Source organism: Meles meles, chromosome 4 (assembly GCF_922984935.1).
Source record: "Meles meles chromosome 4, mMelMel3.1 paternal haplotype, whole genome shotgun sequence".
In the NCBI taxonomy this organism is placed as follows: domain Eukaryota; kingdom Metazoa; phylum Chordata; class Mammalia; order Carnivora; family Mustelidae; genus Meles; species Meles meles.
The window spans coordinates 81,722,526-81,749,002 of record NC_060069.1 but is presented as its reverse complement, the minus strand read 5'-3'; the positions used below and the strand labels follow the sequence as shown (position 1 = coordinate 81,749,002).

The 26,477-nt window shown below is 42.1% G+C and overlaps 1 protein-coding gene across 5 annotated transcripts in view; it reads right to left on the bottom strand.

The window, feature by feature from the left end:
• The window catches only part of PLCH1 (phospholipase C eta 1), a 213,571-nt gene that overhangs the window by 20,700 nt on the left and 166,394 nt on the right, over window positions 1–26,477 (bottom strand). For 3 of the 5 annotated variants that reach the window (XM_046001927.1, XM_046001925.1, XM_046001926.1), the window contains 5 exons: window positions 21,669–21,840; window positions 17,980–18,087; window positions 8,857–9,018; window positions 3,433–3,504; window positions 266–360 (listed from right to left, as the gene is read on the bottom strand). In XM_046001927.1, coding sequence (XP_045857883.1) covers window positions 266–360; window positions 3,433–3,504; window positions 8,857–9,018; window positions 17,980–18,087; window positions 21,669–21,840 — 609 coding nt within the window. The remainder of the gene's footprint in view (window positions 1–265; window positions 361–3,432; window positions 3,505–8,856; window positions 9,019–17,979; window positions 18,088–21,668; window positions 21,841–26,477) is intronic. The other 2 variants (XM_046001928.1, XM_046001929.1) reach the window with 1 other exon arrangement.

The following is a 26,477-nucleotide window of genomic DNA, read 5'->3' as shown; positions in this document are numbered from 1 at the left end:
CCTGTGGCCCCGCTCTCTTCTCCGAAGAGACTTCTTCCCTGACCACTGCTGCAGCCAGCGCTTAGCAAGAGCTCCCTGTGGGCCAGGCGCAATGTAGGTCCCCTCCTTGTGCTATTATCTCACACCCAGTTCATCTTCCCACGTCCTGCTGCACTGAGCACTTGACCTTGTGATCCACTTCTCTAGACACAACTAAAACAGCGAAGCTGATGGGACTGGAGAGGCCCCGGGAGTCTAAGCAGGAAACATGGAGGTACATTCTCACCTGTACAGCTGGCTGGTCTCCTTGCCAGGATTCTGCTGTGTGTCTTCCTCGTCATCAGTACTATACGACTTAGACCGTGATTTTGTTGTTTTCTGCTGGAAAATCATAGTAAACTGAACAACAAACTCACTGCATCAGGCACACCTACAACATCTAGAGAATGGACGGGGCATTATAATATATGCAAAAAGGACAATTACTTGGAAGAAAACAAATTAGCCGAATATTGCAGCTTGACTTACCATTAATAAAATGTCTACGATCGTAATTATATTATATATATTACATATATATAATATATAATATAATATAATTATATTATAATATTAAGGCAAACCTGAGGGTTTCTTGCTTAAAACGGACTTCTAAGCTACAAAAGATGAAGGTTTTAGAAAGATGATTAGTCATTCATTGAAGGTCTCCAAGAGCAGAAGGGTCATAGTTATAGAATCTATTCAAATGACTGTAAGGGGATAAAATGTTCTTTTACTTAGGAAATTCACTATTCCTGCTGACTTACAAAAGACAGATTTGACAAAAAAGACAAGTAGTAATTTTTTTATGAATAACTTTTTCTTGCCTTTGATTAGCGTGCACTCAAATAACTGTCTAAGTCAAACTGCACTTTTGAGATTTTGACCCGTTTTAATTTCTACCAACAGAATAAAAATTATTACCCACAGGGTTCAGGCTGAAAGGCTGTAGGACTAAAGGCAGTCAGAGATAAAGACATTTTGGAATGACGCAGTTTTATCCAAGCACATTAGAGATAACCCCACTGTTTGGCAATACATAACAGAAAAAACAAATAATAGGAAGGGATCCTGTAATTGCAGAAAAACCTGCAACCAAAAAGCAGCTTCCACAAACAAAGGTAAGATCTTTAGAGAGCACCCTGGACCTCTGAGGGCTGTGGCTTAGAAAGGAAAAGGGAGACCACCCTCGTGTTAACCATGGGACCACATCACCCTCCAGATTTTCTCTTACTTAACAAGTAAACCACCAAACCAAACTGCAGGCATACACACACTCAAGTCTGCTGCACTGACAGTAAGGTGCCAATAAAGTCTAGAATCTTCTCTGGTGTTACTGATGTTTTGAGAACCTCAGAGTGCATGGTGTGCAAACAGTAACATCTGATGATCTCATGTTCCAGCCTGGCCTCCCACCAAGTGGGCAAGTTGGCCAACCTCTCTAGCTTCCTATTGTGTTTTTTAAAAGGAAAGGACAATGACAACTGTTTGTTTTTTTTTTTTTTTAAAGAATTTATTTATTTATTTGACAGACAGATCACAAGGAGGCAGAGAGGCAGGAAGAGAGAGGGAAACAGGCTCCCTGCTGAGCAGAGATCCTGATGTGGGGCTCGATCCCAGGACTCTGAGATCATGACCTGAGCTGAAGGCAGAGGCTTAACCCTCTGAGCCACCCAGGTGCCCGACAACTGTTTTATAAAGGATTATTATTGTGATGATTAAATGAGATGATGGTTGTAAAGTAATTCTGTAAGCTACAGAATACTGACTTTCAAAATAAATACTCTTCATATTTATTAAAATAACCCATCAACAGTCTTGTGGATATTCATTCTTATGACTTGAGTTCTAATAAATTTTAATTCTATTGTAGCTAAAGTATTTCTTCATCTTTCAATGGCTGCCTAATTGTACATTATTATTATGGGTGAACATTGGTCACTTTCAGTTTTTTAGTATAATGACTACTTTGCCCAACATTTTAATAAATTATCCTATTGATGGAGCAGGAAACTCCAGCTACAACATGCCTTAAAGTACAAGAAATAGCCTTACAGAAACTTCATGCATAAAGTTCACCACCCAATAATTGATTTCTTATATACTATGTTATACCTTTTTATTGAAAAGGTATAACATAGTTTTACCTTTTTATTTAAGCATAGCATACATTAAGAAAAATATAACAATCTTAAGCATGATGACTTTCCAAAGTCACAAAATGATACCACCCAAACGAGGAAATGAAGCATTAGGTGCCCAAAAGCTTTCTGATCTTCCATTCAGAAAGCTTCCTTACCTCCTCTCCAAAGGTAACTACTATCCTGACTTACACTTCTTAGATCTTTTTTGCCTGTTTTTAAACTTCATCTAAATCGTACCAAATTGTAAGTATTATCTTGGGTCTGGCTTCTTTTGCTCAATGACATGTTTATAAAGATATTACTGTATGTAGTTGTTATTTTGTCATTTTCCTTGCTGAAAAATATTCTCTTATGTGAATACACCACAATTTTTATTTGTTCTATTGTTGACAGACATTTGAACAGTTTCCTATTTGTACTATTACAACTAATGCCACTATAAATATTAGGTGTACATCATGAGGTTGAAACACAACAATAGAACTGATAAGACATGGTGCATAATACAGCTTTAATAGATACTGCGAAGTAGTGTGAAATAGTTGCATAAATGCATACTCCCATTAGAAGTGAATAAAGTTCAAGTTGCTCAGCATCCTCACTAACCCTTGGTGCTGTCAATCATTTTATGTCTGCTGTTGTGACGGGTATATATATATGGGTATATGTGAAATCTCATCATCATTTAATTTGCATTGCCCAGGGGATTGATAAGGCTCAGTACCTTTTCCACACTAGCCATTTGGAAATCTTGTTTTGTGAGAGGCCACTTAAGTCTTTTGCCCATTTAAAAAAAAAACTATGGGGGCTCGTCGGTGGCTCAGTCAGTTAATCATCTGACTCTTGGTTTTGGCTCAGGTCATGATTTCATGAGTCGTGGGACTGGGAGTCTGCTTGAAGATTCTCTCCTTCCACCCCTCGTCCCACTTGTGCATGCTCTCTCTCTCTCTCTAAAATTAATAATTTTTTTTAAAAATTATGGTATTTTTTGTATTGATTATAAGAATTCTTCCTATATTCAGGATATAAGTCCTTTGTTGGATATGGGTATCGAAAATACTCTTTTTGAGTATGCAGCCTACTTATCAAGTAATAAGGAGAATTTCTTAAGAAGTTCTTCAATTTTAAAGTAGCTTATCAATCTTTCTCTTTTCTGAAGTCCTATTTAAGAAATCTTCAGTTATTCCAAGGTTATGATGATACTGTCCTGCTACTTTTCAGTCTTTTTAAATTAATTGGACTATGCACCTTTGTCACTCTTAATTCATACCTTGTGTTTTCCAAAGTTGGTCATGAGGGATCGTCCATGTGATTTCTTTCCATTTTCCTTCACATCTGGATGCTGAGTAAATAAAACATAATATGACTATTTCTCTTCCTTGCTTTTGTTTCTGCCTTAGTCCTGGTGGAATGGCAGGGGAACCCTCCTTGCCTTAGGTAGAACAAGCAGGTCCCATTCATTTCCTCCTGTCCCATACCTTCACTACCCCAAAAGTTGTGGAATCTATCTCAAGAGAGGGAGACACTGGACTGGAGAAATGTGGGCACCAACCAGGAGACAGTAACCGCCAACCACTTCCCAAACTGGTGTCAAGGGCCTCTTAGGAATGTCCAGCTATACCGGTCCCTTGCCTGGTCACAAGACTCTCTACAGCACAAGAGGTATTCTGAGTGCGCTGAGTGGGGACAATCACCTTTTATTAAAATAGATTTTGATTTTGAAAAATGGCTTAAAGTCTTTAAGAGCCAATTCTGTTGACTAAAAAAACATCATCATCATCACATTGATGGAATACTGCTACTTGGGATTGTAAAACATTAAAAATAAATAAAATCCAAATACATCTATTAGGTAATAAAACTGTTTTTGTTTGTTTAAGTAAACCACAGCAGAGCTTATCTGTTTGTTGAAATTAATTCCCTGCGTGGTGAGCATCTGGAAAAGGCATTGCAGCCTCTGAAATTTTCCTCATGTGGGCTAGTTTTCTAGGCTAGAGATCTTCTCACTCAAGCCCATCTCTCATTAGGGGAAAGAAAGCCCACACCACCAAAGGGGTCTGGACTTCTTCTCAATGGTCATCCCTAAAAATATGTATTAGCTGGTTCAGGGCTGGTATGGCATAAGGAGAGATCAGCAGGCTCCATCCTCCTGGGCCTTCTGGCTAAACAGAGAAGCAGCAGAGATAAGCACATAAATGGAACTGGGTGAGCAAAACTACTTAAAATCAAAATGCCAGGGAGGCACTGATGTCTAGCCATAGAGACTAATCAAAGATGTAATTGGGGGTGGGAAGAGGATAAGATTAAGAGCTGACTGGGGAAAGAGACAGTTCAGAAAATGCTGCAGGAGGTAGGAGGGGGTTTACAAGGTAATTTCATTTGACTGGTTAATGTCTATTGACTGCCTTGAAAGACCTACTGAAGCTGAATGTTAACTGTTCAACAACCCTGGAGTTAAGAAGATAGCCAGATATGGTCATAGAAGGAACACTGCTTTCTAAGTTAGAAGACCCAGTTCTGGGACCAAATTGCTAATTGTCCTTTGTCCATCGGTTGCCTTCTCTTGACCTGTTTTCTACCTGTGAAATGGGAGAGGAATGGATCACTTAACCTCTGAGTTCCTTTCTATTTCAAATAGCCCTCCTACCAGTCAGGGGACCATGTCATTTATTGTCCAAAACAAACTCTTTTAAGAGTGAAATAGGCACTTTTCACAATTACACTGGGACAACAGGTATGAAGTAGGGCTGTCCTGTGCAAGGTGAAGTGTATGGTCATGCTATTTAGTAGGCACCTCCTACACCGCAAGGATTATGTTAAGTGCATTACATATATTCTCATTTAGTATATAACCACCCTCAGAGAGAAGTAGCATTAAAATCCCATTTTACCATCCACCCTTAAAAAAAAAAAAAAATAAAAAAAAATAAAATAAAATAAAATCCCATTTTACAAATAAGAAAAACTGAAGTACAGTGAAGTTAGATAATATGCTCAAAGTCACAAAGCTAGTTGGTGATAAAACGGGGGCTGTGTGTAGCTCTAAATCATCGTCTCTCTGGCTTGCTCTCCCTCAACTTCTCCCATCTCACGTGACCTCTTTATGTAGAAGGGTAATCCCCACAAATACCTATCTCCAACGTGACCTCTCCCTGAGCATCAGTACCACATTTTTTATTGAGTCCACAGATCAGACACTGTGCTAGGAACTTGGCATGTATACAAGGGAACAGCAAGCAAAAGAGATGCAGACTCTGTCCTCCCTGGGCTTGCAACCTAAGGGCGGACACAAATGTAACACACTGTAATAAGATTCTGACGGGGAAAGTGCAGAGCATGGCAGGATGGCATGGGAAGGCCCACTACCAGACCTGAGGATCAGGGAGGACTTCCACAGAGACAAGCAAACGCTGAAGCTGAAAGATGGGTAGACCTTTTCTAAGTGAGATGAGAAGGAGGAAGTGTGTGTTGGCCAAGGGAGGAACGAACCCAAAAGCGGAGAGCTAAGGACATGGTACCTGCCAGCAGACAAAGGAAGTAGAGTGGGTGTGGACTTGTACGCATGCTCACTGGTGAACAAGTCAGCGCCGGGGCCAGGGCCTGGGGAAAGGGTCCTTGGGCTGTATCCTGGAAGGTGGACATTATCCTTCACACTCTGAGGAGATTTTGAATGGCTTAAAAAATAGGAGAATGGCATTATCAGAGGCCCGTTTCTGAAATATGACTATGGTCGCGGGATAAATGAGAAATTGGAGTGGGTGGGAGAGCAGAGGAGAAGGAAAAGTCCCCTTAGGGAATAACTGTGGCTATCCAGACAGTTGCCACTGGTATGTTAAAAAAAAAAAAAAAAAAAAAAAAAAAAAGGAGGGCACTCCAAAGGACAGGCATCATTTTTTTTTTAATATTTTATTTATTTGACAGAGAGAAATCACAACTAGGCAGAGAGGCAGGCAGAGAGAGAGGAGGAAGCAGGCCCCCTGTGGAGCAGAGAAGGACAGGCATCATTTTTGTGTCTACTATGTTCTTCGCGCCTAAAGGATGAGCACTTCATTTTTCTTTTACTCCAGGGTCTTCCAGGGGGAAAAGAGCACAAGGAGAATGCAGTGTTGCATTACTAGATGACAATCCAGCAAGAAGGAAGCTGGGGTGACGTGCTGCCCTGAACCACATGGCCCAGCCTCAACCCTGGCTCTCAATATGCATGTGTATCGAACACAGATGGACTCATCTCAATCATAATTTGTCCTTGCCTACTGAGCCCAAAACCACATTTTAAAAATTAACAGCAGTGTTAAAAACCTCAACGCTTATACAATGGAATACTATGCAGCCATCCAAGAAATGAAATCTTGCCATTTGCAACACCGTGGATGGAACTAGAGGGTATTACGCTGAGCGAAATAAGTCAATCAGAGAAAGACAACTATCATATGATCTCCTTGATATGAGGAAGTTGAGAGGCAGGGCGGGGGGTTTGGGGGATAGGGAAGGAAAAAATGAAACAAGATGGGATCGGGAGGGAGAAAAACCATAAGAGACTCTTAATGTCACAAAACAAACTGAGGGTTGATGGGGGGAGGGGGGTAGGGAGAGGGTGGTGGGGTTATGGACATTGGGGAGGGTATGTGATATGGTGAGTACCGTGAATTGTGTAAGCCTGATGCTTCACAGACCTGTACCCCTGGGGCAAATAATACATTATATGTTAATAAAAATAATTAATTTTTTAAAACTCAACGCTTTACAGCCCAGTTTATTAAAGTCACAGGCTCCACATTAGGAATCTAATGCGTTCTCGTAGTCACCAGATTGAATGGAAAGTAAAAAATAAGAAAAAGGGGAATGAGTTTTGTTCCAGCGCACGTTGGAAATTTGAAATCCCTTACCATCTTACCTGAGAAGGTAATTGTCACTGGGATTTCTTCCATGAATAGCAAAAGAAAGATGGGTTTAATTTGTTTCATCCCAAATCTGCAAGACCTGCCATGGCCTGTCCAACTGGAATGATCTAGGATGCAGCAAAGACTTCTCCAGAAGCATCAGGGGAAGTGACTGGCCCAGGTTAGCCAATGAGAGTTCATGAAGAATCAGAAGCAGAAATCAAGGTGAGCTAACCAATTTTACAGACATTCGTGTGGTTAAAACTAAGTGGCTGGAAGGGGAGGGGAAAGGGGGAAGCAGTTTCTTTTTATAGAAACCTTTAAGAAAATTCAGAATTATATGATCAATGGTAAGGGCAGTACTACTGTAATTTACATTTCAGTTGTGTCCCCAATATTCCATTCTGCCTAACGTGCAGCATCACAGTGGCTGACCTTGGCATCACTTCCAGTGGTAAATTCTCTGGAATTAACAAGCCAATATTATCCTATACCCTTGGCAAGTTATCATTTCAGCAGGACATGTACTCAGGGCCATGGTGATTAGGTTAGGGGTGGGTGTATGAGCTAAGCTGACCAACCAGAGAGCAGCAAAAACTCTAGAGAGTAGCCACCAATGTTCAGTTGTTACTTCGATTCAAGCGTGGTCACCCCATGTGGTCCCCCTTCTGCCTGGGGATCCCTGAGTCCCGGAGGAGAGGCGGCAGTACCAGGGAAGTCAGTTATTAGAGCCAGTGACTGCCTGGATCTCCTCTAGGCCAGAATAAATGCCCTTGATGCCCTGCAATGATAATATCAATAAACCCACCCTCCTTTGTCCTTGCCCATTTCTGATACTTCTATTAGAAAGAAGAGTTAAAATCTCAGCTGGAACCCAAATCATTCGTTCATTCAGCAACCTCCTATGAAAGTTGTACTAAGGCCTAGGCACTATAACAAGTCAGAAAAATGACAGTTATTAAGACTGGCACAGTTCTTAACAGGCTACCATGGACAAAAAAAAGGGATAACTAACCTAATCCCAGGTCAAGGCAGGACTCACCTGGGGCATCACACTGAGGCTGGAATTTAAGACTAAGTAGGCATTAACAAGAGCAGAGGTAGGAATGGAGTATTGTGGGCAGAGGGAAAAGAACGTGAGGAAGACCATGACGTACAGACATCCGTGGTTGGTGGGACAACTGTAATGTTGTAATGTCACAAAGCAATGTGACAGGGAAAAAGAGAAGATCTGAGAGGTAGACAAGAATGCAAAGGCGCAGGTCCTGGTTAAAGAGTTTATAATTTATCCCATTCATAACACGAAACTACTGGACAATTTTCAGCAGTAGAGTGGCCTGATCAGATTTACATTTTGAAAACATCATGCTAATTTCAGAGTGGAGGTCAGATTGAAGGAGGGCAAGAAAGGTCCAGGTGACAGTTGGCGTTGGCCTGGATGAGGACCCAGCCACGGCCAGGAAGAGAGGATGGATGGAAGACACGCTCAGGAGGTCTAGACAGAGCAGCACGGAGGACAACGGCCTGGGGAGGGAAGTAGTAGTGGACTCAACTGAGCAGGCACAGGAAAGATGAGCCTGGGACCACTGTCCTGAGGGTCCCAGTGAAGCAGTATTTGAGTGACTTCTGCCTCTGTCCATCTACTTTTAACAATTTCTCATCATTTTGCCATGGGAGATTTTCATTTCTTGAGCAATAGGAGGAGAGAAATGGAAGAAACTGGAGAATTTCACCAACGACAAATGATCAGAAACAGAGAATGAGGTCCTTTCCTTTTTCCTATCGAAGGACAAGTACAAGAGGGAACTGGGTACCTGTTTCAGGTGTGCATTTAAGCCTTCATGCGTGGCCTTTAGTAGAGCCCTCACTGTGAAACTATCCGGATCTTCTTTGTCTCGAATTTGAGATTCTTTTAACAGTGACTCCAGTTTTTTCCTTATGAAAGATTCCACCTGATGCTCAGTGGTCCCATTATTCTGCAAAGAATTAAGCAATGAAAATTATTTCCCTTAAGAAACACAGAATGAGAACACAACCCTCGTTCAAGACAACACTGCTTCTATAATTTGATTACCTTTCAATTACCTGTAAGAAGTTAAGCACAATATGCCATTTTGGTCCTCCCCCCCATACACACTGATTCCCCCAAATACTGATTACTATGATTATATTCAACCCTTGAGAACCTTACAAGGTCTTATCATTTTCATTTCAGAGACGTGGAAACTGATGCTCAGAGAAATTAAGTTGCTCAAGGTTACAAAGCTAGTAAGAAGCTGAGGCTGAATTCAATCCTTCCCATGATGCTACATTGCACTTTTAATAGAGGGAAAGTGAAGGACAGTCTTAAAAACTAAGTTTTCTGTATCTACACAGGTAAATTTGAGGAAAAAAAATACGCTATTAAAAAAAAATCACCTCCTTTACTGAGGGGAAAAGAATGCAATGGATTCTGGAAATTGAGGATTTCCAGAATCTCTGGAATGGAGGATTATTCTGAGATAAAAGTTCTTTCCGACCTCTGTCCCAGTGTATAATTAAAGGGAACTCACTACGGACCTGTGCCCTGATTCGTTATTAAAATGACTTTAAGATCACAAGTAATTTCAAATGTTATGCTCATGTCCCAATGACAACTTAGGCAATTTTTAGGTGATCCAGGGACATGGATTTCCTTGACGTCCTTCTTAGCATGGCTTTTTGGCCACCCTGCTCTGCCCGACCCCAGCGTCCCCGGGCTCCTCAGCTCCTTTCATGTCTCTCTAGATCCAGCACTCATCCTTAGTTCTTCAGCCACCTGCGGGAGGCCAGCCCAGCCACAGGGTAGGAAGCCAGTCCTCCACGAGGACCTCCTCCTACATTCCTCACCAAAAGTTTAAGGCCTGTTTTCCACTGACACATTCGTTACTAAGAGGTCATTATATTTAAACCCTGTAGAACCAGACAGTTTTCTGGTAATGCCTTCTATTTTCACATAATCTGATAAAGGAAAAGCCATACAAATGACGTAAGGGAAATAAGACTACATCAGGAACAGGTTGCTGGCTTTCCCAGTATTAAAATCACATGCACGAATGTCTTCGGTAAATCCAATGAACAAGGCACCTCACTTCACTGCAGGCCCCCAGGTCTTGCAGGAGGTGCAAAGATGGAAAAGAGTTGACCTGCATGGATGGCAGAGATGCTAAAGAGGTCCAAGGAACCACGGACGGCCAGTGCAACTGCAGTTCTGAGAAGGAGCACAGCCTCCCTGCCCCAGTGACCAAGAGGTCCCCCAAGAAGAGGGGAAAGGTCTGGGGCTCTGCAACAGCAATGGAGAGAGGGTGCTTCCCTGTCACCCATAGTCCCTGCAAAGGTTTCCTAGAGCACAAGTTGCATGGAGGAGTGGACTGGCCGATAAAGTTGGAAACGTACCCTAGGGCCAGATGGCAGAAGGACGTGAAGGCAAGAGGTGGGGAGTTCCTGAGAGCCTCTGGGTAGCTAAGTGTCTGAGTATAGTCTTTTAGAAATAGTATTAACCTGACAGCCTGTGCAGAAAGAGGACAGGGGCCTAGAGAGGAAAAGCCAGACACACTGGTTCCTGCTACCAGCACGAAGAGCCCAGGCCAGTGTGCTGGGGAGGGATTTAACACAGAGGAGAGTTGGAGAGCAAACTTCATTTTGCATACAACAAACTGAGCTGCCTGCTGTATGCCAGGAGAGAAACATGGCTAAGACACAACCTCCCTGTCACAGAACCCTCGGCATCACAGAGAAGACGGACCCACGAATGGCCGACGACACAAGCAGGTGCGAGTGACAGCACCAGGAAGGTCACGGCCAGACAGAGGAGGGGCACCTCCTCCAGCCTTGGGAAGGTGGCAAAGACTTCCAGGAGCAGCGGAAACCTGAGCCAAGCCTTAGAAGATCAGTACATTCATTTTCTGTGGCTGCTGTAGGTTACCACAAATCTGGTCGCTTAAAACAACAGAAATGTATTCCCTTGCGGTCTGAGAGGCCTGAAGCCTGAAATCAACACATCAGCAGACCTAGACTCTCTACTGTAGGAAAAGACGCTCCCTCGCTTCTTCCAGTTTATGGGAGCTCCTCCTGTTCCCTGGCTTGTCAGCCTAACTCCAATCTCTGCCTCTGTCCTCACGTGGCCTCTTTCTGCATGTCCCCTGCTTCTGCTGTGTCTCCTCTTGTTAGGAAGAAGACTACTCGTCATTGGATTTTTAAGGCCCACTTAGTTAATCCAGGATGATCTCACCTCCAAGCCCTAACTTAATAACATCTACAGAGACTCCCTTTCCAAAGAAGGTTGCATTCCTAGGTACCAGGGGGTAGGGCTTGAACATATCTTTTGGGGGACACACATCAACATCCTACAATGAATAAGAGTTGGTAGAGAGCAGAGTGACGGCATTCCAACAGGAGGGAAAGTGTGGAGAAAACAAACAGTAGCAATAAGCACCAGTGACTATATGCCTGTGGAGAAAAAAGCACAGGGAAATATAGAAAAAGCAGCTAAGGCTGTAAATCACACTAAGGTTTTACAAAACACAGTCATATAATGATACTTCATTTGAGCTGCTTAGTACCCTTGAAGGCAGCCACTAGGGCTGGCCAAATTCAGTCATGATACAGAGGCAGAAAGATTCAAAACTTTTCCAAACACACATGCCTAGGAAGTAGCTGAATAGGGACTTGAACCCAAGACTTCCGGTTCAAGATTCTTGGTCTATTTCTTCATATAATGCTGCAGCCATCCTTCCAATGCGGTTACAGAAAAAGATAAATTCTTGAGTCAAATTAAGCACGAGCAGGCTTATGTTTGGATAACCTAGAAGGCATCTGGGAAATTTATCCCCACGATCCCTCTGTGGGAAAGAGCGGGTCTCGCTTAAGCACAGAAGGAAGAGAATTCTAGATGTCCATCTCCCAACATATAGGATCAAGTGACCCAGAGTCCTGACAGGGAGCACATCCATCAGGAGAACCAAAAGAGAAGGCATGTGAGAGCACCACCATGCCCAGATAAATCTCAGTTCCCTTCCCTGGCCTGGGGCTGCACAAGTCAGAGACGGTGAGGCACAGGCAGCAAAACAAGGCTGTGCACACGAAGCCCGCTGACCGGCGCTGGGAATAATGACGGCTTCATACAAAGGCTATGGTTATTCACTTCACACCCTCCAAACACTGGGAGTTGCTGAAGGAATAATATTACTGCCTGTTGATCTTTCTCTTCTCTGTGGTTTACAGCACGAGAAAATTAGCAGCTGTGGAGAACAAATAGATGCGTGGCTGAGGTTTCATTAGTGTGTTATCCTTCGGTCCTGGAACCCAGGAGCACGGCTGAGAGCAAGCTGAGACAGACACTTAACCCTGAGGCCTGTGGGCCAGCGTGCAGCTGCAGCAGGGACCAGGGCTAAAAGCCCTCCCTGAGCCCGCGGCAGAGGAAGGATGTTGCTGCTGGGCGGGGGGGGGGGGGGGGGGGGGGGGGGGGGGGGGCGGTGAGGGGGGTGGCGTATGCAGGAAGCAGCCCTTTAACATGGTTGGGAGTAGTTTCCACCCAAGAAGACCTCGGGGTTCCTAATTCCTGCTTCTAAGAGGTCAATCTGATCTAGGAATGTCTGCCCAAAATAAGTAACTCACGCAAAACATTCTTGTTTTTTTCCCCAGCATGAACTCTGAGGATGGCTGGAAAAGCAGAGAGCCACCGCTCCAGAGAACTACCGCTCCAGCCTGGGAAGTGGCAGGAATGGGGCTGCTTGAACGGTGGTGTTCTATTGCCGCGGCCTGCTGGAACCACTGGGGAGTGTTCCAAAATCCCAAACCCCGCCCCAGACCAATTATGTGGGAATCTCTGGGCCGGCCCGGGTGTTGGGATTTTTGAAAGCTCCCCTGTCATTCCAATGTGCAGCCAACGCTGAGGACCTTTACTTTAAAACAAAACTAAACCAAACACTGGAATAGCTCACCATTCCCAAATGCCTTTCTCCCTGCCCCTAGGCTGAAATCTGGAGACAGGAAGGATAATATACTAGCCACCCTTTGTGAGGGCCTTTCCAAGCTTGGTATCTGAAGGTCTTGGGCTAAGGAACAGCTTCTCAGTGGCTCAAGTCTGTGCATGTACTCCTGTCCCCTTCTATCTCCTGTCTGCTCCTTTAGCTCCCTGAGAACACACAATGCTTAAGGACCAGCTCCGGGCTCACATCAGCAATAATCATGCTGCTTCTGCTATGCTTATTACTAACAATATCTAATATTTATTGAGCACAAATCATGTGTCAGGAATGGTTCTTAGTTCTTTACAGGATGTGAAACAGTTGTTATGTGTTCCTGGATAAGGGCTCATATAAAACTGGTGGGAAGGTTTACTGTTTATGGAATAAGTGTCACGTACAAGGTAGAGAGGTAATATTTGTAACTAAGAAGCTGGCTGAATATAGATTCACAGAGCACAAGAAAAAAGACAGTAAATAACTCAGTGAAGAAAAAAATCACTGAAGTTGAAACACAGGGGTGCAAAGTCCGTAAGTCACACTGACATTAGAGGACCCCATAAAGATGAATAATGGCGCGTTGGCCTCACTGAATCAAATTGGTTAGATAACTGTACTGTGGTTGAAAGGAAACTGTCCCCCGTGTCTTTGAGCCGTGTGGTTCTCTTTTTTTTTTTTTTTAACATATAATGTATTATTTGCTTCAGGGGTACAGGTCTGTGAAGCATCAGTTTTACATAATTTACAGCACTGACCAGAGCACATACCCTCCCCAATGTCCATCACCCAACCACCCCATCCTTCCCACCCCTCTCCCCTCCAGCAACCCTCAGTTTGTTTCTTGAGATTAAGAGTCTCTTAAGGTTTGCCTCCCTGCCAATCCCATCTTGTTTCATTTTTTTCCCTCCCTACCCTCCACGACCCCCCGCCTCTCAAATTCCTCATATCAGAGAGGTCATATGATAATTGTCTTTCTCTGATTGACTTATTTCACATAGCATAATACTCTCTAGTTCCATCCATGTCATTGCAAATGGCAAGCTTTCATTTTTTGTGTTTGTGTGTGTTTGCTTTTTTGGGTTGGTTTTTTTTTTTTTTTTTAATTGTGAGCCGTGTGATTCTTGAGTCACTGAACAACACACTGGCTTTTCCATGGGCCTTATATATCATAGGCCAGATTGTCTCTATGGCTGATGCCACAAAATCATATGAGGCAGAAGCTTAAAGGATTTAATTGATTCAACAACAGAGAGAATTTATTACACAAGCAAAAAACTTTCAGTGTGATTTGAATCCCTTAGTTAGAAGTAACAGCAGGGGCACCTGGGTGGCTCAGTCGGTCAAGCCTCCAACTCTTGTTTCTGGCTCAGGTTGTGATCTCCCAGTCGTAGGATCGAGCCCTGTATCTGGCTCTGCACTCAGCGCACAGTCTCCTTCAGATTCTCTCTCCCTCCCTCCCTCTCTCTTTCTCTCTCCCTCAAATAAATAAATAAAACCTTAAAAAAAAAAAAAAACTATTTAAGAAGTAACAGCAGACCAGGAGGAATAAGAAACCCTGTGTGAGGATCCTGCCTCCCATTCTGCTTCTAACCCAGGTAATGCAGGGGAACCTCAAATCCTACTTCCGACCTTTGCACTTCCTGTGGCCTCTGCCTAGAATGTTCTTCCCCAGACAGCCACATGGCTAACCCTTCACTACTTTCAGGTATTTGCTCTTACGTTATCTTCTCCGTGAGACCATTCCTGGCCGTCGCATCTAAAATTTCATAAACTCTTCACGTGGTACATAAGTGCCCACATGTGGTACATGTGTGCCCACACACATGTGCCCACGTACATGCACACACACATTTTCTACACTCCTTCCCTGCCTTCTATAAAGATTCCTCTATTTTTATTTTAGAGAGAGCACACACACGCTCCGTGCAAGTGGGGGGAGGGGCAGACAGAGAGAGGGAGAGAATTCTTAAGCAGACTCCCCGCTGAGCTCGGAGCCCACCTGAAGCTCAATCCCAGGGCCCTGAGACCATGACCTGAGCCGAAATCAAGAGTCCATCGCTTAACCGATTGGGGTCCCCCCTCCGTCCTTTTTTTCCTTCAGCACTTATCATTCCCTAGTACTTACACAGATTACTTGTTTTTTTTGTTGTTTTGTTTTGTTTTTTAAAGATTTTATTTATTTATTTGACAGAGAGAAACCACAAGAGAGGCAGGCAGAGAGAGAGGAAGGGAAGCAGGCTCTCCGCCGAGCAGAGAGCCCGACGTGGGACTCGATCCCAGGACCCCGAGACCACGACTTACTTGTTTTATTTCTTGTTTATCCTCCTCCTCTCCCATTAGTGTGCAAATTTCATGAAGGCAAAGATTTTTGTGTTTTGTTTACTGACAGGTGCCCAACACCTACAACATGATGGCTTCATTTCCAAAAGATGCTCAGGAAAAATGTGCTGAACCTGTCTGTGGATCTTGTGTAAGCCTTGCGAGAGTTAGCGATCTGGTGTTCATGAACGCTAACATAAAATGTTTATTTACTGCAATAATGCAGACATAATTTGTAAATCTAACCACATTTCTGTTAACTTAAAACTGAGGCTAAGAACTCCTCTAAGGTAATTATTGGCTTCACATAAGGTATGCACAGTACATCCTCTTTTGCAAAAATGTGATCAGGCAATTTACATTCGACACTCAGATAAGGCATTGGAGCCCTGAGCTGACAATAAGCCTATAAACTGACTGATTACAGAAAAACGCTTTGGCTTTCTAAACACAGTATCGCCTTTTCTCAGAAGAGCTCAAAAATAGGGGAAAAGGATTCGAAAAAGTAAAGTAAAAACTTTATATATTTCCACTACAATATTTGTTCCTTTAGGCATATTCTCTCCTAGAGTCTAACAAAGAGATGCCTGTAAAACTTTACAATTCAGGTCTCTTTGCTTTTATGAAAGCCCAAATCAAAGAAGCCAAATGAAAGATCATATCTATCTTTGCATAATCGTGTTCTGAACTCTCTACCTGTGTGGCTTCCTAGAAACCAACTAGGAGGCTTTGAAGATGCGAGGAAGCAGCTGGGTATTTTCACAGGTGAAGTGGGTGATTTGTTTCCATAAAACCACAGCCAACTCCCCTTTATAATTACAGATACTTAACATGAATATTTAAGAGCTCACTGATATCAAAAGAAAAATTATATAACTGGGTGTTTTTAGAAACTTGAACAACTTGGGTTTTACTCAGAGCAATAAATGACTACGTTGTGATAGTACCTAAATTTCCACTACTCATTTTCCCTACAAACAGCATTCCCTAACTATATAACTTAGTCAAGCCTCTCTGTTCCCTGCTTTCAAATGATAGACTACTCTGATGCTGGCAATTAAGAGATTTTGGAAATAAGATGCAAAGATAGGGGCGCCTGGGTGGCTCAGTTGGTTAAACGGCTGCCTTCACCTCAGGTCACGATTCCAGGATCCTGGAGTCGAGCCCCACATTGGGCTCCCTGTTCTGTGGGGAGCCTGCTTCTCCCTCTCCCTCTGCCTGTTGCTCCCCCTACTTGTGCACGCACTCTCTCTGTGTCAAATAAATAAATAAAATCTTAAAAAAAAAAAAAAGATGCAAAGATAATGAAGATCAGAGACAAAAATTTGGTTTACAAACTAAAGCTTAAAAAAACAGAGCTGCATTATCCATAATTGCATATAAGTAAGAACAAAAAGAGTAAATATCTGGAAGGGTAAAAAATAACTTAATATCTTAACAATTTCGCTTGAGTAAATCTATTTAATTCTTGCAACCAGAGCCTTATTAGTGGTATTTCACTGAGCTAATATAAACTATTAAAAGACAACAGATGAATACAGATCGGAACTATTCCTTTTCAATTCAAGCTGAATATTTCCCACTTCATCCTTTCTAAAGTGCATCAGAGCCAAGAGCAAAGTGTCCACTGAGAGGTCGGCTGTCATTCTACCTATGCCCACTTCGTAACCATGCTGGCTCCCTTTGATAACTACAGGAAGCCATATTAGTTACTACTATTTCAAAGAGAATGGACTGTTCTTAGCAATGTCATAAACGAATTCAGGGCAATGATGCAAATTAGAAGATTTTGTACAAAATTTCTCCGTTTTCTAAGAGGGAAAAAAATAAGTCCTGATCTCTAGAGGAATACCACTTTTCCATAGAAATGAAATTGCAAACCCTGTAACAAACTAATGTGAAGGGGTGCTACTCTCAGGCTGTCGGGTGATCCTGAGGATCATGAGTTGCAGAGGTGGGGGAGGGGCATGAAATCCCAAGTCACGTCCCACCCCCCACCATGAAGACATTTCCTCTGGGTTTGCCTTTGCTTTAGATTACCTGGCTAAATGATGCTTTTCTAGGAAGGCCTCTCCTTGATCTAGGACAGTGTTCTGAGGCATCACGCAGGTCCTATGCAACTTTATCTAAAGTGTGGTAAATTAAAGATTAAGCCAAGAGTCCCATTTCTGGAAGAGCTTGGAAATCCTCTGATCCAAGGTACATTTTCTTAGGGGAAGGATGGGCATCCCTAGAGAAGCAGACACATACAACTGGGTCAAGCAAGCCTGCCTTGACGAGCAGCATAGTGGCGCTGCTAGCACGAGGAAGCGGAGAGAAGGCTAAAGCCAGTTTATTTCATCAAAGACCATGACATTTCCAACAGCAACTTGAGTTTTGACAAAGTTGTAACCGCAGAGGATTTGTCCCTAGAGGGAGGGTCAGACGGATGAATCATGGACATTCCTTCCAACTCTAAGACACAAAAATCCTTGAGTCCGTGAGCATCTGAGCATCTATGTGCCCAAAAACAAAGTAACTTTCACGAAATAGCCCTTTTGCACCACAGCCACCACACTGTGAGGATTCCAACACGGCAGCATTTTTTACCCCAACACATTGAGGGGGAAAAGTGCAATTAAATCTGTAACTCACATAATGGAGCTTGAACTTGCACTCATCTTCGATTTCATCTGCGCTGTCTTCGTCAGAAACTTCCCCCTCCTCTGCATCATCCCCGAGATGATAAGGCAACTTCTTGCCCTGAAATGGAACAACACATCCAACTTAAAATGACAATAGAGTAAATATGTGCTGTCTGGGGCAGGTTCACCTGATTGGAAGCGTCTAGATCATGTGTCTACACCCTACTTCTGAGAACCTACAGACGCTAATGTCAAGCATTTTTGGCCACTAAGAGGGGATCCCTTAACACACAGGGATGGAGGAGGATGGAAGGATGTTCAGATGCCTGGCAGCCAAATAATGATAAATTTCTAAATATCATTCCAGACTGCTATCCAGGCTGAGAGCAGTCTGGGATGATATTTACCAGTCACTCAAACCCCAGTGACTTTTTGTATTCCCGCTCTCTACCCCACCATTGGCCTTCTTCAGCATGCTGGATTTTCCCCTTGCCCACTCCCTCCCTGCACAGGATCGCCAGCATAGTCAGGTTTACAGAGAACTCTCTGTCCCTATTTTCCTGTCACCCAAAGCTATTGACCCTGGGTCCTGGGAACAGTCATAGTTTCAAGGCTGATTACATTGTTTACATAATGAAAGCAAGATCTACCTTTTTAAATGTTTCTTCTTTATTTTCTCCAACTTATAGAGGGTTATTTATAGGATTAAAAGGGTGAGATTTAATTTCCCTTTGTACTGATATATATAACACTCCTTATTTGTACGTGCTATTTACAAAGTGAAAACTACATGCTTTCTTTTTTCACATGAACATGTTTAGAGATAGAGAGATGCAGATACGTGGATATACACGCACCTCTGATTCTAAGAAAATGCGGCAGGATACCTTTTCACTTCCTCCTGTGTATCGTTAATAACAAAGTAGCTCAGAATTAAAGTATTTATGTCTATATATTAAGTTTTTTCTGATATGGAAGGCTTCTATAAAATTTATTTTTTCTTCATTTGAGGGGGCACTGTAGAGTCGCTGTACTAATACAGCAGCACCAGAAGAAAGGTCCTCAACGAAGCGGCAACAAGACATGGTCAAGAACAGACAGACATCAAGCTAATGTCCTCCTTCATTCATTCCCCACCAACTACTTACTCACAGTCTCTGCTTTGGGCACAGTGACAGACAGCCAAGATGGTCCTATACAAGACATTTAAAATGTAATGACAGCAGTTCCCTCTTTCGATAGAACAAAACCAACATAGTAAAGCAGAGCAGAGCTAACAAATACGAGAAGTAACATCTGTAAGGAAGGAGTAAAAATCCTTGAATGACAGAAACAGTTCTGATACCACAAAAGGGAAGCAAAACCAGAACCGTGGTGGGCACACAGCGTTGAGCTGATAGGACAGCCACACCCGGCTTTAGCTTCCCTTCAGGTATGTGCGGTGGTGGGTGAGGGAACAAAGAGAGAAAGCTGCCTGCTCCGAGCATCCATAGAAGCCCTAATTTTCCATCCATTTAAACCGAATTAAAAAGCACAAGGGCCATGTTTTTCACCAACTCTTGCACATTTCTGTTTCTCAGAAGATAATTTATCCAGGCAGATAGGAAGAAAAGCAATGCAACAGAGCAGTGTCTCTTAATGGTTCTTATCAACAGTTACAGCCAAGGGAAATTATAGAATACATTAAGGCAGAACTTGATATGACTCAAGGAACGTAGTTGTGATCCAATTGATACAAACAAAAAGTGCCCCAGTGTCTTTTGGTGGGTCTCTTTCTGATTTACAGTCTGTTGCATATAGGAATTACCAAGAATTAGTTTAACTGGTCCGTGACGCGTGGAAATATTATGACACTAGAACCATAGCTACCGCTCAGCTCCAAGCTGCATGACCCAGGGAATGTGGTAATGACTCTGATTTGCGACTGTAAAAAGTAAGAGGCTTGGGCCAATAGTTATAGTTTCTTTCAGCAAGAAGAGTCTATGGAAAATTACAAACTTTGCTATTATTTTTGTTCAAAAGCCACTTTTTATTTGCTTTTCAGGAGACTGGTGTGTCTATATATGGTTGGAAAGTATGTGTATTATTATTATAATAATAGACAACTTGTCAATCTCTAAAGTAGGAAGGGGCCACTAAAATGGTGCCTTTTGGGCCAAAGGAATGTAGGAAAATCAGTTCCTTTGTTTTTGCTTCGAATGGAAATGCATTGGTCCATAGATCTGGGAGATCTCCTTAAAGTCTAAAGAACATTGCTACTGGCAAATGAACCTTAAATGTCTTGAAATGCTCCCAATCCGCGCCGAGGCCACTCCTCTCAATGAGTGCCCAAGATCATCTGGTTCTGGGGCACCCTGGTGCCCATAAGCCCTAAGACATTCTATGACAAATGGCGTGAAGTCCAATTATACCGAAGGGACTCAATTCATATCAAATATCTACCTTAGGTTCCACTGTCCAAAAGGGAAGTATTTCAACCAAATGGACTTACTCTGCCTTTAACCTCAAGAGTACAGGAAACATGGAAACATTCACAAAGCTATTAAGGTGACATTTAGCTTTTTAGCCCAGCAATCAATGTTTACCACATAAGAGTTTGTTTTAGCAAGACTTCAGGAAAACTGACCTTACTGTTATCCCTTACATTATTTGAAGCCTTTATTCAAAATGCTTTCACACATACAAATGCCTGACGATAACTCTTTGCTGGATTCAGTCTCTAGTTCTCATTTCACTGACAGAAAAATAGGTTTTGACCAATTCCAAAGATGAGTCTTCCACATCTTTCCCATTTGCTGCCCTCCCTCAGAGCCCCTGTTAAACAAGTCCTAGGAAATTACACTGTTTGACTTTCTTCTGCCTCCTTTGTGATACTTGGGTTTTTTGGTACACATTTCTTTTAAGTAAAATGTAACCCAATTTGAATATTAATACCCTGCTGTTCTTCCTTAGATCTCTAGTCTTAAAATAAAACGACTACCCAAGATGGATTTAGTCCGAACACACAAAATTAACTGGAATTACGTAAAATCACAAAGTCACTCATGTGAGATCTCAAATAACTGTTTTTTCTGGCTATTCTGTGTATTAATAATATTCATGGCAGGTAGTAAATTTCCTCCCTCAGAAAAATCTGTTCATGAAATATCATTCTATTCACCTACTGCTTCTTCACGTACACGCGAGTCCTGTGGGGCATTATGTCTGTGCCCCTGCTCTCCGGGAAGCAAGCTCTTCTCACTTACATAACCACGGCTGATCAACCGTAAAGACTATTGTTTGTCTGCTCATTCTTTCTCTTCTTTTTTTGACAGACAGTTATAGGACTTTGAAGTGGGAGAGAAGAATCTGAAAGAAATGCTTTCAGATATGGATACAAAGAGCCTCCTCTTCCTCTGTACCCCTGCACCCACACATACACCAGGGTCAATTACTACAGACTAAAACAGTAAACATTTGGCTTACAGTACTGATCTTTTCACGTCACAAAAACAAATCCCAGAAGATGTGATCAGTCACTAACAAGCTCTTTCTGGAGGTATAACTATTAATAAAGCGGAACAAGATGCATCCACAAATCTAGATGACCCTTCATGGATTGACTCTATTGTTCTCTTGATAAATGAGTTTTTAGTCCTTAAGGGAGGGAGGGCTTCGTTGGTCATTAACACCTTTGACTGCATTCCTTGGGGTAATTACCTTCACTAGGATTTTGCCTTTCAAACTTTGAGGGCTTGGGAGCTGTTTGGTCTCTCCTGTGTCTATAGATGACAGGTCCAGTTTGTCTCCAAATATTCCTTTCAGGTACTGAGCAATCTTCCTCTGCTGCTGGACACTGCAGTGATTCTCAATGGACAGTATGACTGGGAACCTAAAGAGGACAGCAACAGATTCTAACGGCATCACATACAGGCAACTCACAGGGCTGTTTGAACATCATTCCGTATTCATTACGTTCTTACCATCCTGGTGACAGTATTTGGGAGAGCTGTGATGATTAAAATGAGAAAGATGGAAGGCACGTTTCTTTTTTTTTCCATTTTATTTATTTATTTGGGAGAGAGAGAAAGAGAACAAGCTAGAGGAGCAGCAGGCAGAGGGAGACACAGGCTGCCCGTTGAGCAAGGATCCCAGTACAGGGTTCGATCCCAGGACTCATGACCTGAGCAGAAGGCAGACACTTAACTGACTGAGCCACGCAGGTGTCCCATGAAAGATGCATTTTTTAAGAAACTCTGCTGACCAAAAATATTTTGCTAGGCATACGGCTGAACAAAATATCAACCATGTGGGACAACCTCATTTAATATTTTGCATTTAAAAGTGGTATATACATTATGCCTCTTTTAAAAGAAAAAAAAAGAGGCAATTTTAAGAGAGATAAGCCTAAAGAAAGAAAACTCATATACAGTAATTTTGTCTTATTTATTCAAAAATCTAAAGGAGGCAAAAATATATAATGGGAAAAGACAATCTCTTCAATTAATGGCGTTGGGTAAACTGGACAGCTAATGCAAAAGAATGGAACTTGACCTCTTTCTTACACCATCCTCAAAAATAAACTCAAATGGATTAAAGACTAAAGTGTGAGACCTCAAACCACAAAAATCCTAGAAGAGAGCACAGGCAGTAATTTTTCTGACATCTCTTGTACCAACATTTTTCTAGATATGTCTCCTGAGGCAAGGGAAATGAGAGCAAAAATAAACTATTGGGACTACATGAAATAAAAAGCTTTTCCACAGTGAAGGAAATTGTCAACAAAACAAAAGGCATCCTACTAAAGGGGAGAAGGGATTTGCAAGTGATATATCCAAAAAGGGGTTAATACGTAAAAAATATAAAGAACCCATACAACTCAACACCAAAAGACCTCCAAAAAATCCAATCAAAAAATGGACAAAGGACCTGAATAGACATTTTTCCAAAAAAGATATACAGTTGGTTAACAGACACATAGAAAGATGCTCAACATCACTATCAGGGAAATGCAAATCAAAACCACAAGAGACATCACCTTACACCTGTCAGAATGGGTAAAACCAAAAACCCAAGACAAAACAAACATTGGTGAGGATGTGAAGAAAAAGAAACCCTCCTATGCTATTGGTGGGAATGCAAACTGTTGCAGCTACTATGGAAAACAGTATGAAGGTTCCTCAAAAAGTTAAAAATAGAAATACCATATGATCCAATAATTCCACTACTGGGTATTTACCACCCCAAACCCCCAAAAACATTAATCCAAAAAGATACAAACCCTTATGTTTATTGGAGCATTATTTACAATAGCCAAGATACAGAAGCAACTTAAGTATCCATTGCATTGTTAGCAAATGGGTAAGGAAGATGTGGTAGATGTGGTGTGTGTACACACACACACACACACACACACACACACACACACACACGAATATTATGCAGCCATAAAAAAGGAGTAGGTTGTGCCATTTGCAACAACACGAATGGACCTAGAGGGTATTATGCTAAATGAAATAAGACTGAGAAGGACAAATGCCATATGATTTCACTCATATGTGGAATCTAAGAAAACAAACGAATAAACAGACAAAAGCAGGATCAGCACTATAATACAGAAAATAAACTAATGGTTGCCACAGGGGAGGAGGAGGAGGGGCTGGGCAAACTGGGCAAAGGGCAGTGGGAGGTGAGGGTTTCCAGTTATGGAATGAATAAGTCATGGGAATAAAAGGTACATCAAAGGGCACACAGTCCATGGTATTGTAATAACACTGTATGGTAAAGGTAGCTACACTTGCGGTGAGCACAGTATATGTATCAACCTGTCAAATCCTATGTTGTACACCTAAAACTAATGTAACATTGTGCATCAACTACACTCAAATAAAAAAAAATAAACTTCCGGACAAAAACTTAAATAGATTCCATTTTTTTAAATGTCTAAAGCCATCTAACAGACTACAGAGTATCACTAAGTACAGATATTTAAAAATATATTATCGACCCCTGGCTTGAAAATCACTGTGGAAGATAAAATAGCATAATGGAATTTCACAATTTATAGCATCCTATGCCAAACATTTGAAAATCATTCGTATAGAACTATATACTAGTCTTTACTTTCAGAAGAGGCAAGCATTCACTCTCCCCCAGTCCTGTGCAGAGAACGTGAAACCCAAGCAGACTGATTGTCAAAGACAGCCTCCGGAGTTGGTGGCCAAGGCAGAAAGGGAAGCCGGTCTGATCTCTGCTCTTACTCTTCTTCGGACGTTGTTTTTCCTTCAGAGTAAGAAATTATTTCAAATTTAGTTTGCTGGTTTTTTCCACTTTTCTGTCATGTATCTTCTGAAGTAATAGACCATATATATTTTCCAGAGTCTATAACCGATATTTAAATTGGCTAATATATCCATGTAGAGAAAAAAATTTTTACTTCTGGGCTTATATGGCAGCACATGCTTCACAGGAGGGCCTATAACCTCCTGAAATTACATCCTTTCCTCATTTGTAAAACCTGATGCCAAAGGTAATAGAAGAGATGAACCTTTGTAACCAGAGTGGGCTACCTTATTCTGATCTATTTGTTCTTGTGTCCACATGGACTTCATCCCAGAGTGTTAGAAAGAGAGAAAAACAACAACAAACTAGCAAGAGCTATGCAATCACATCAAGGTGTTCTAACAACGAATTTTTAAATTACCAAACTGTTTATAAAAAAGCCTATTAGTGTCTAATGATACTCACCGTAAAGCAGCGCTTCTCAACGGGGGACAAGGGAGACCGTGACGCACGGTTCCCCAAATAGATATCTGTCAACATCTGAAGACATTTTTGGTGCTCACAATATGGGGAGGGGGGGGATGCGACTGACATTTAGTGTGAAGAAGTCAGGACACTGTAACCATTTTACAATGCACAAGACAGTTTCCCACAACAAAGAATTATCTGGTTCAAAACATCAATGGTGCCAAGGCTGAGATACGTGGGTATAAAGAAGGCCTAAGAAAGGAAAGAAAAAGACTGAACTTTTAAAATGTGCTAAATAAGGGCGCCTGGGTGGCTCAGTGGGTTAAAGCCTCTGCCTTTCGCTCAGGTCATGATGCCAGGATTCTGGGATCGAGCCCCGCATCGGGCTCTCTGCTTGGCAGGGAGCCTGCTTCCTCCTCTCTCTCTCTCTGCCTGCCTCTCTCCCTACTTGAGATCTCTATCTGTCAAATAAATAAATAAAATCTTTAAAAAAAAAAAAAATGTGCTAAATAAGCATTATCAAGTTTTCATTTCAAGTGCTTTTCTCCTAAATAGCCCCAAACTTGAAGTAAGCCCCGTCAAACACTCAACTTCACATTTTAGAAAACAATGGCAAAACCACTCCATCAACTTTGCTGAAACTAGCAAAAATGAGGGTCGAAAAGACCTGTCAGATGATACCATTAAACCAAAGCTGCCAGGCAGCAGGCATCTCTCATTGCAACAGCATTTTAGCCTCATTAATTAATAAATTAATTAATTAATTAGTTAATAAATAAGAAGACCAATATTAAAAATTTTAAAGGCTACTAACTTTTCAAAAGTTAATTTTACAGAATTGTAATTTCGTTTCCTTTAACTCCAAAAAAATCATTTCTTAGCTGTCTGGTATATTTCAGGAACCTGCTAGGCAAGAAAGAATGAATAAGACATAGCCCTGTGTTTCCAATGAGCTCATGGTCTTAAAGGCTCAAAAGAAGGCAGGAAGCCAACAGTTACAGGAGAGTGCTATATGGATGTAATAGAAATACGCTCAGGGTGCTAAGAACAGAGAAAGGAGCATTTAAATCAGCTGGTATATCAGTAAGTCTGACAGAGGGACAGTGTCTGAACAGTCTTGAAGGATGGATAAGGATCAGGCAGGTGGAATAATGGGAAGAATGTGAGGGGCAGAGAACAGCACGTCGAGGTAGGGCGTTGTGAAAGAACTGCGGTCACTCGGGAATCCAAGAGACGACAAAGGCAGAATCCCTGCGGAGCAATGATGGAAGACCTTGGAAGAAAGACAAGAGGACCAGTCCTGAAGGCATGAAGACATGACTGCGTACCACAGGGAGCTTCTGAAGGACTTTAAGACATACAGCAGCATACTTGTGTTTTCAGAAAGGAAAATATTGCCCTACAGTGGAGAATGACCCAAAAGGAAATGAAAACGGAGAGAAGGCAATGGAGTCAAAAGATAATTTGGGAAGCAGAATTGACAAGAATTGGCTGAATCTAGAATGACTCAGTTTTTGGCTAAAGACACTGGTAGACAGTGCTACCTCTTACTGAAGGGAAATAGAGCCAGAGGACGTTTGGCAGAACGAGATGCTGAGTTGGGTTAGGAGGTAAGCTCCGTGATGGTAGAAGTCCTCTTTTGTTCAGTGCTGTGGCTCTCTGCGCCTATTGCAGTGTCCCTGGCTTAGAGTAGGCACATAGAATACCTGAATAAGTAATGACATGTGCTGATTTTTAGGTACCTATGGGATACAGAGATGAATTTTTACTAAGAATTTT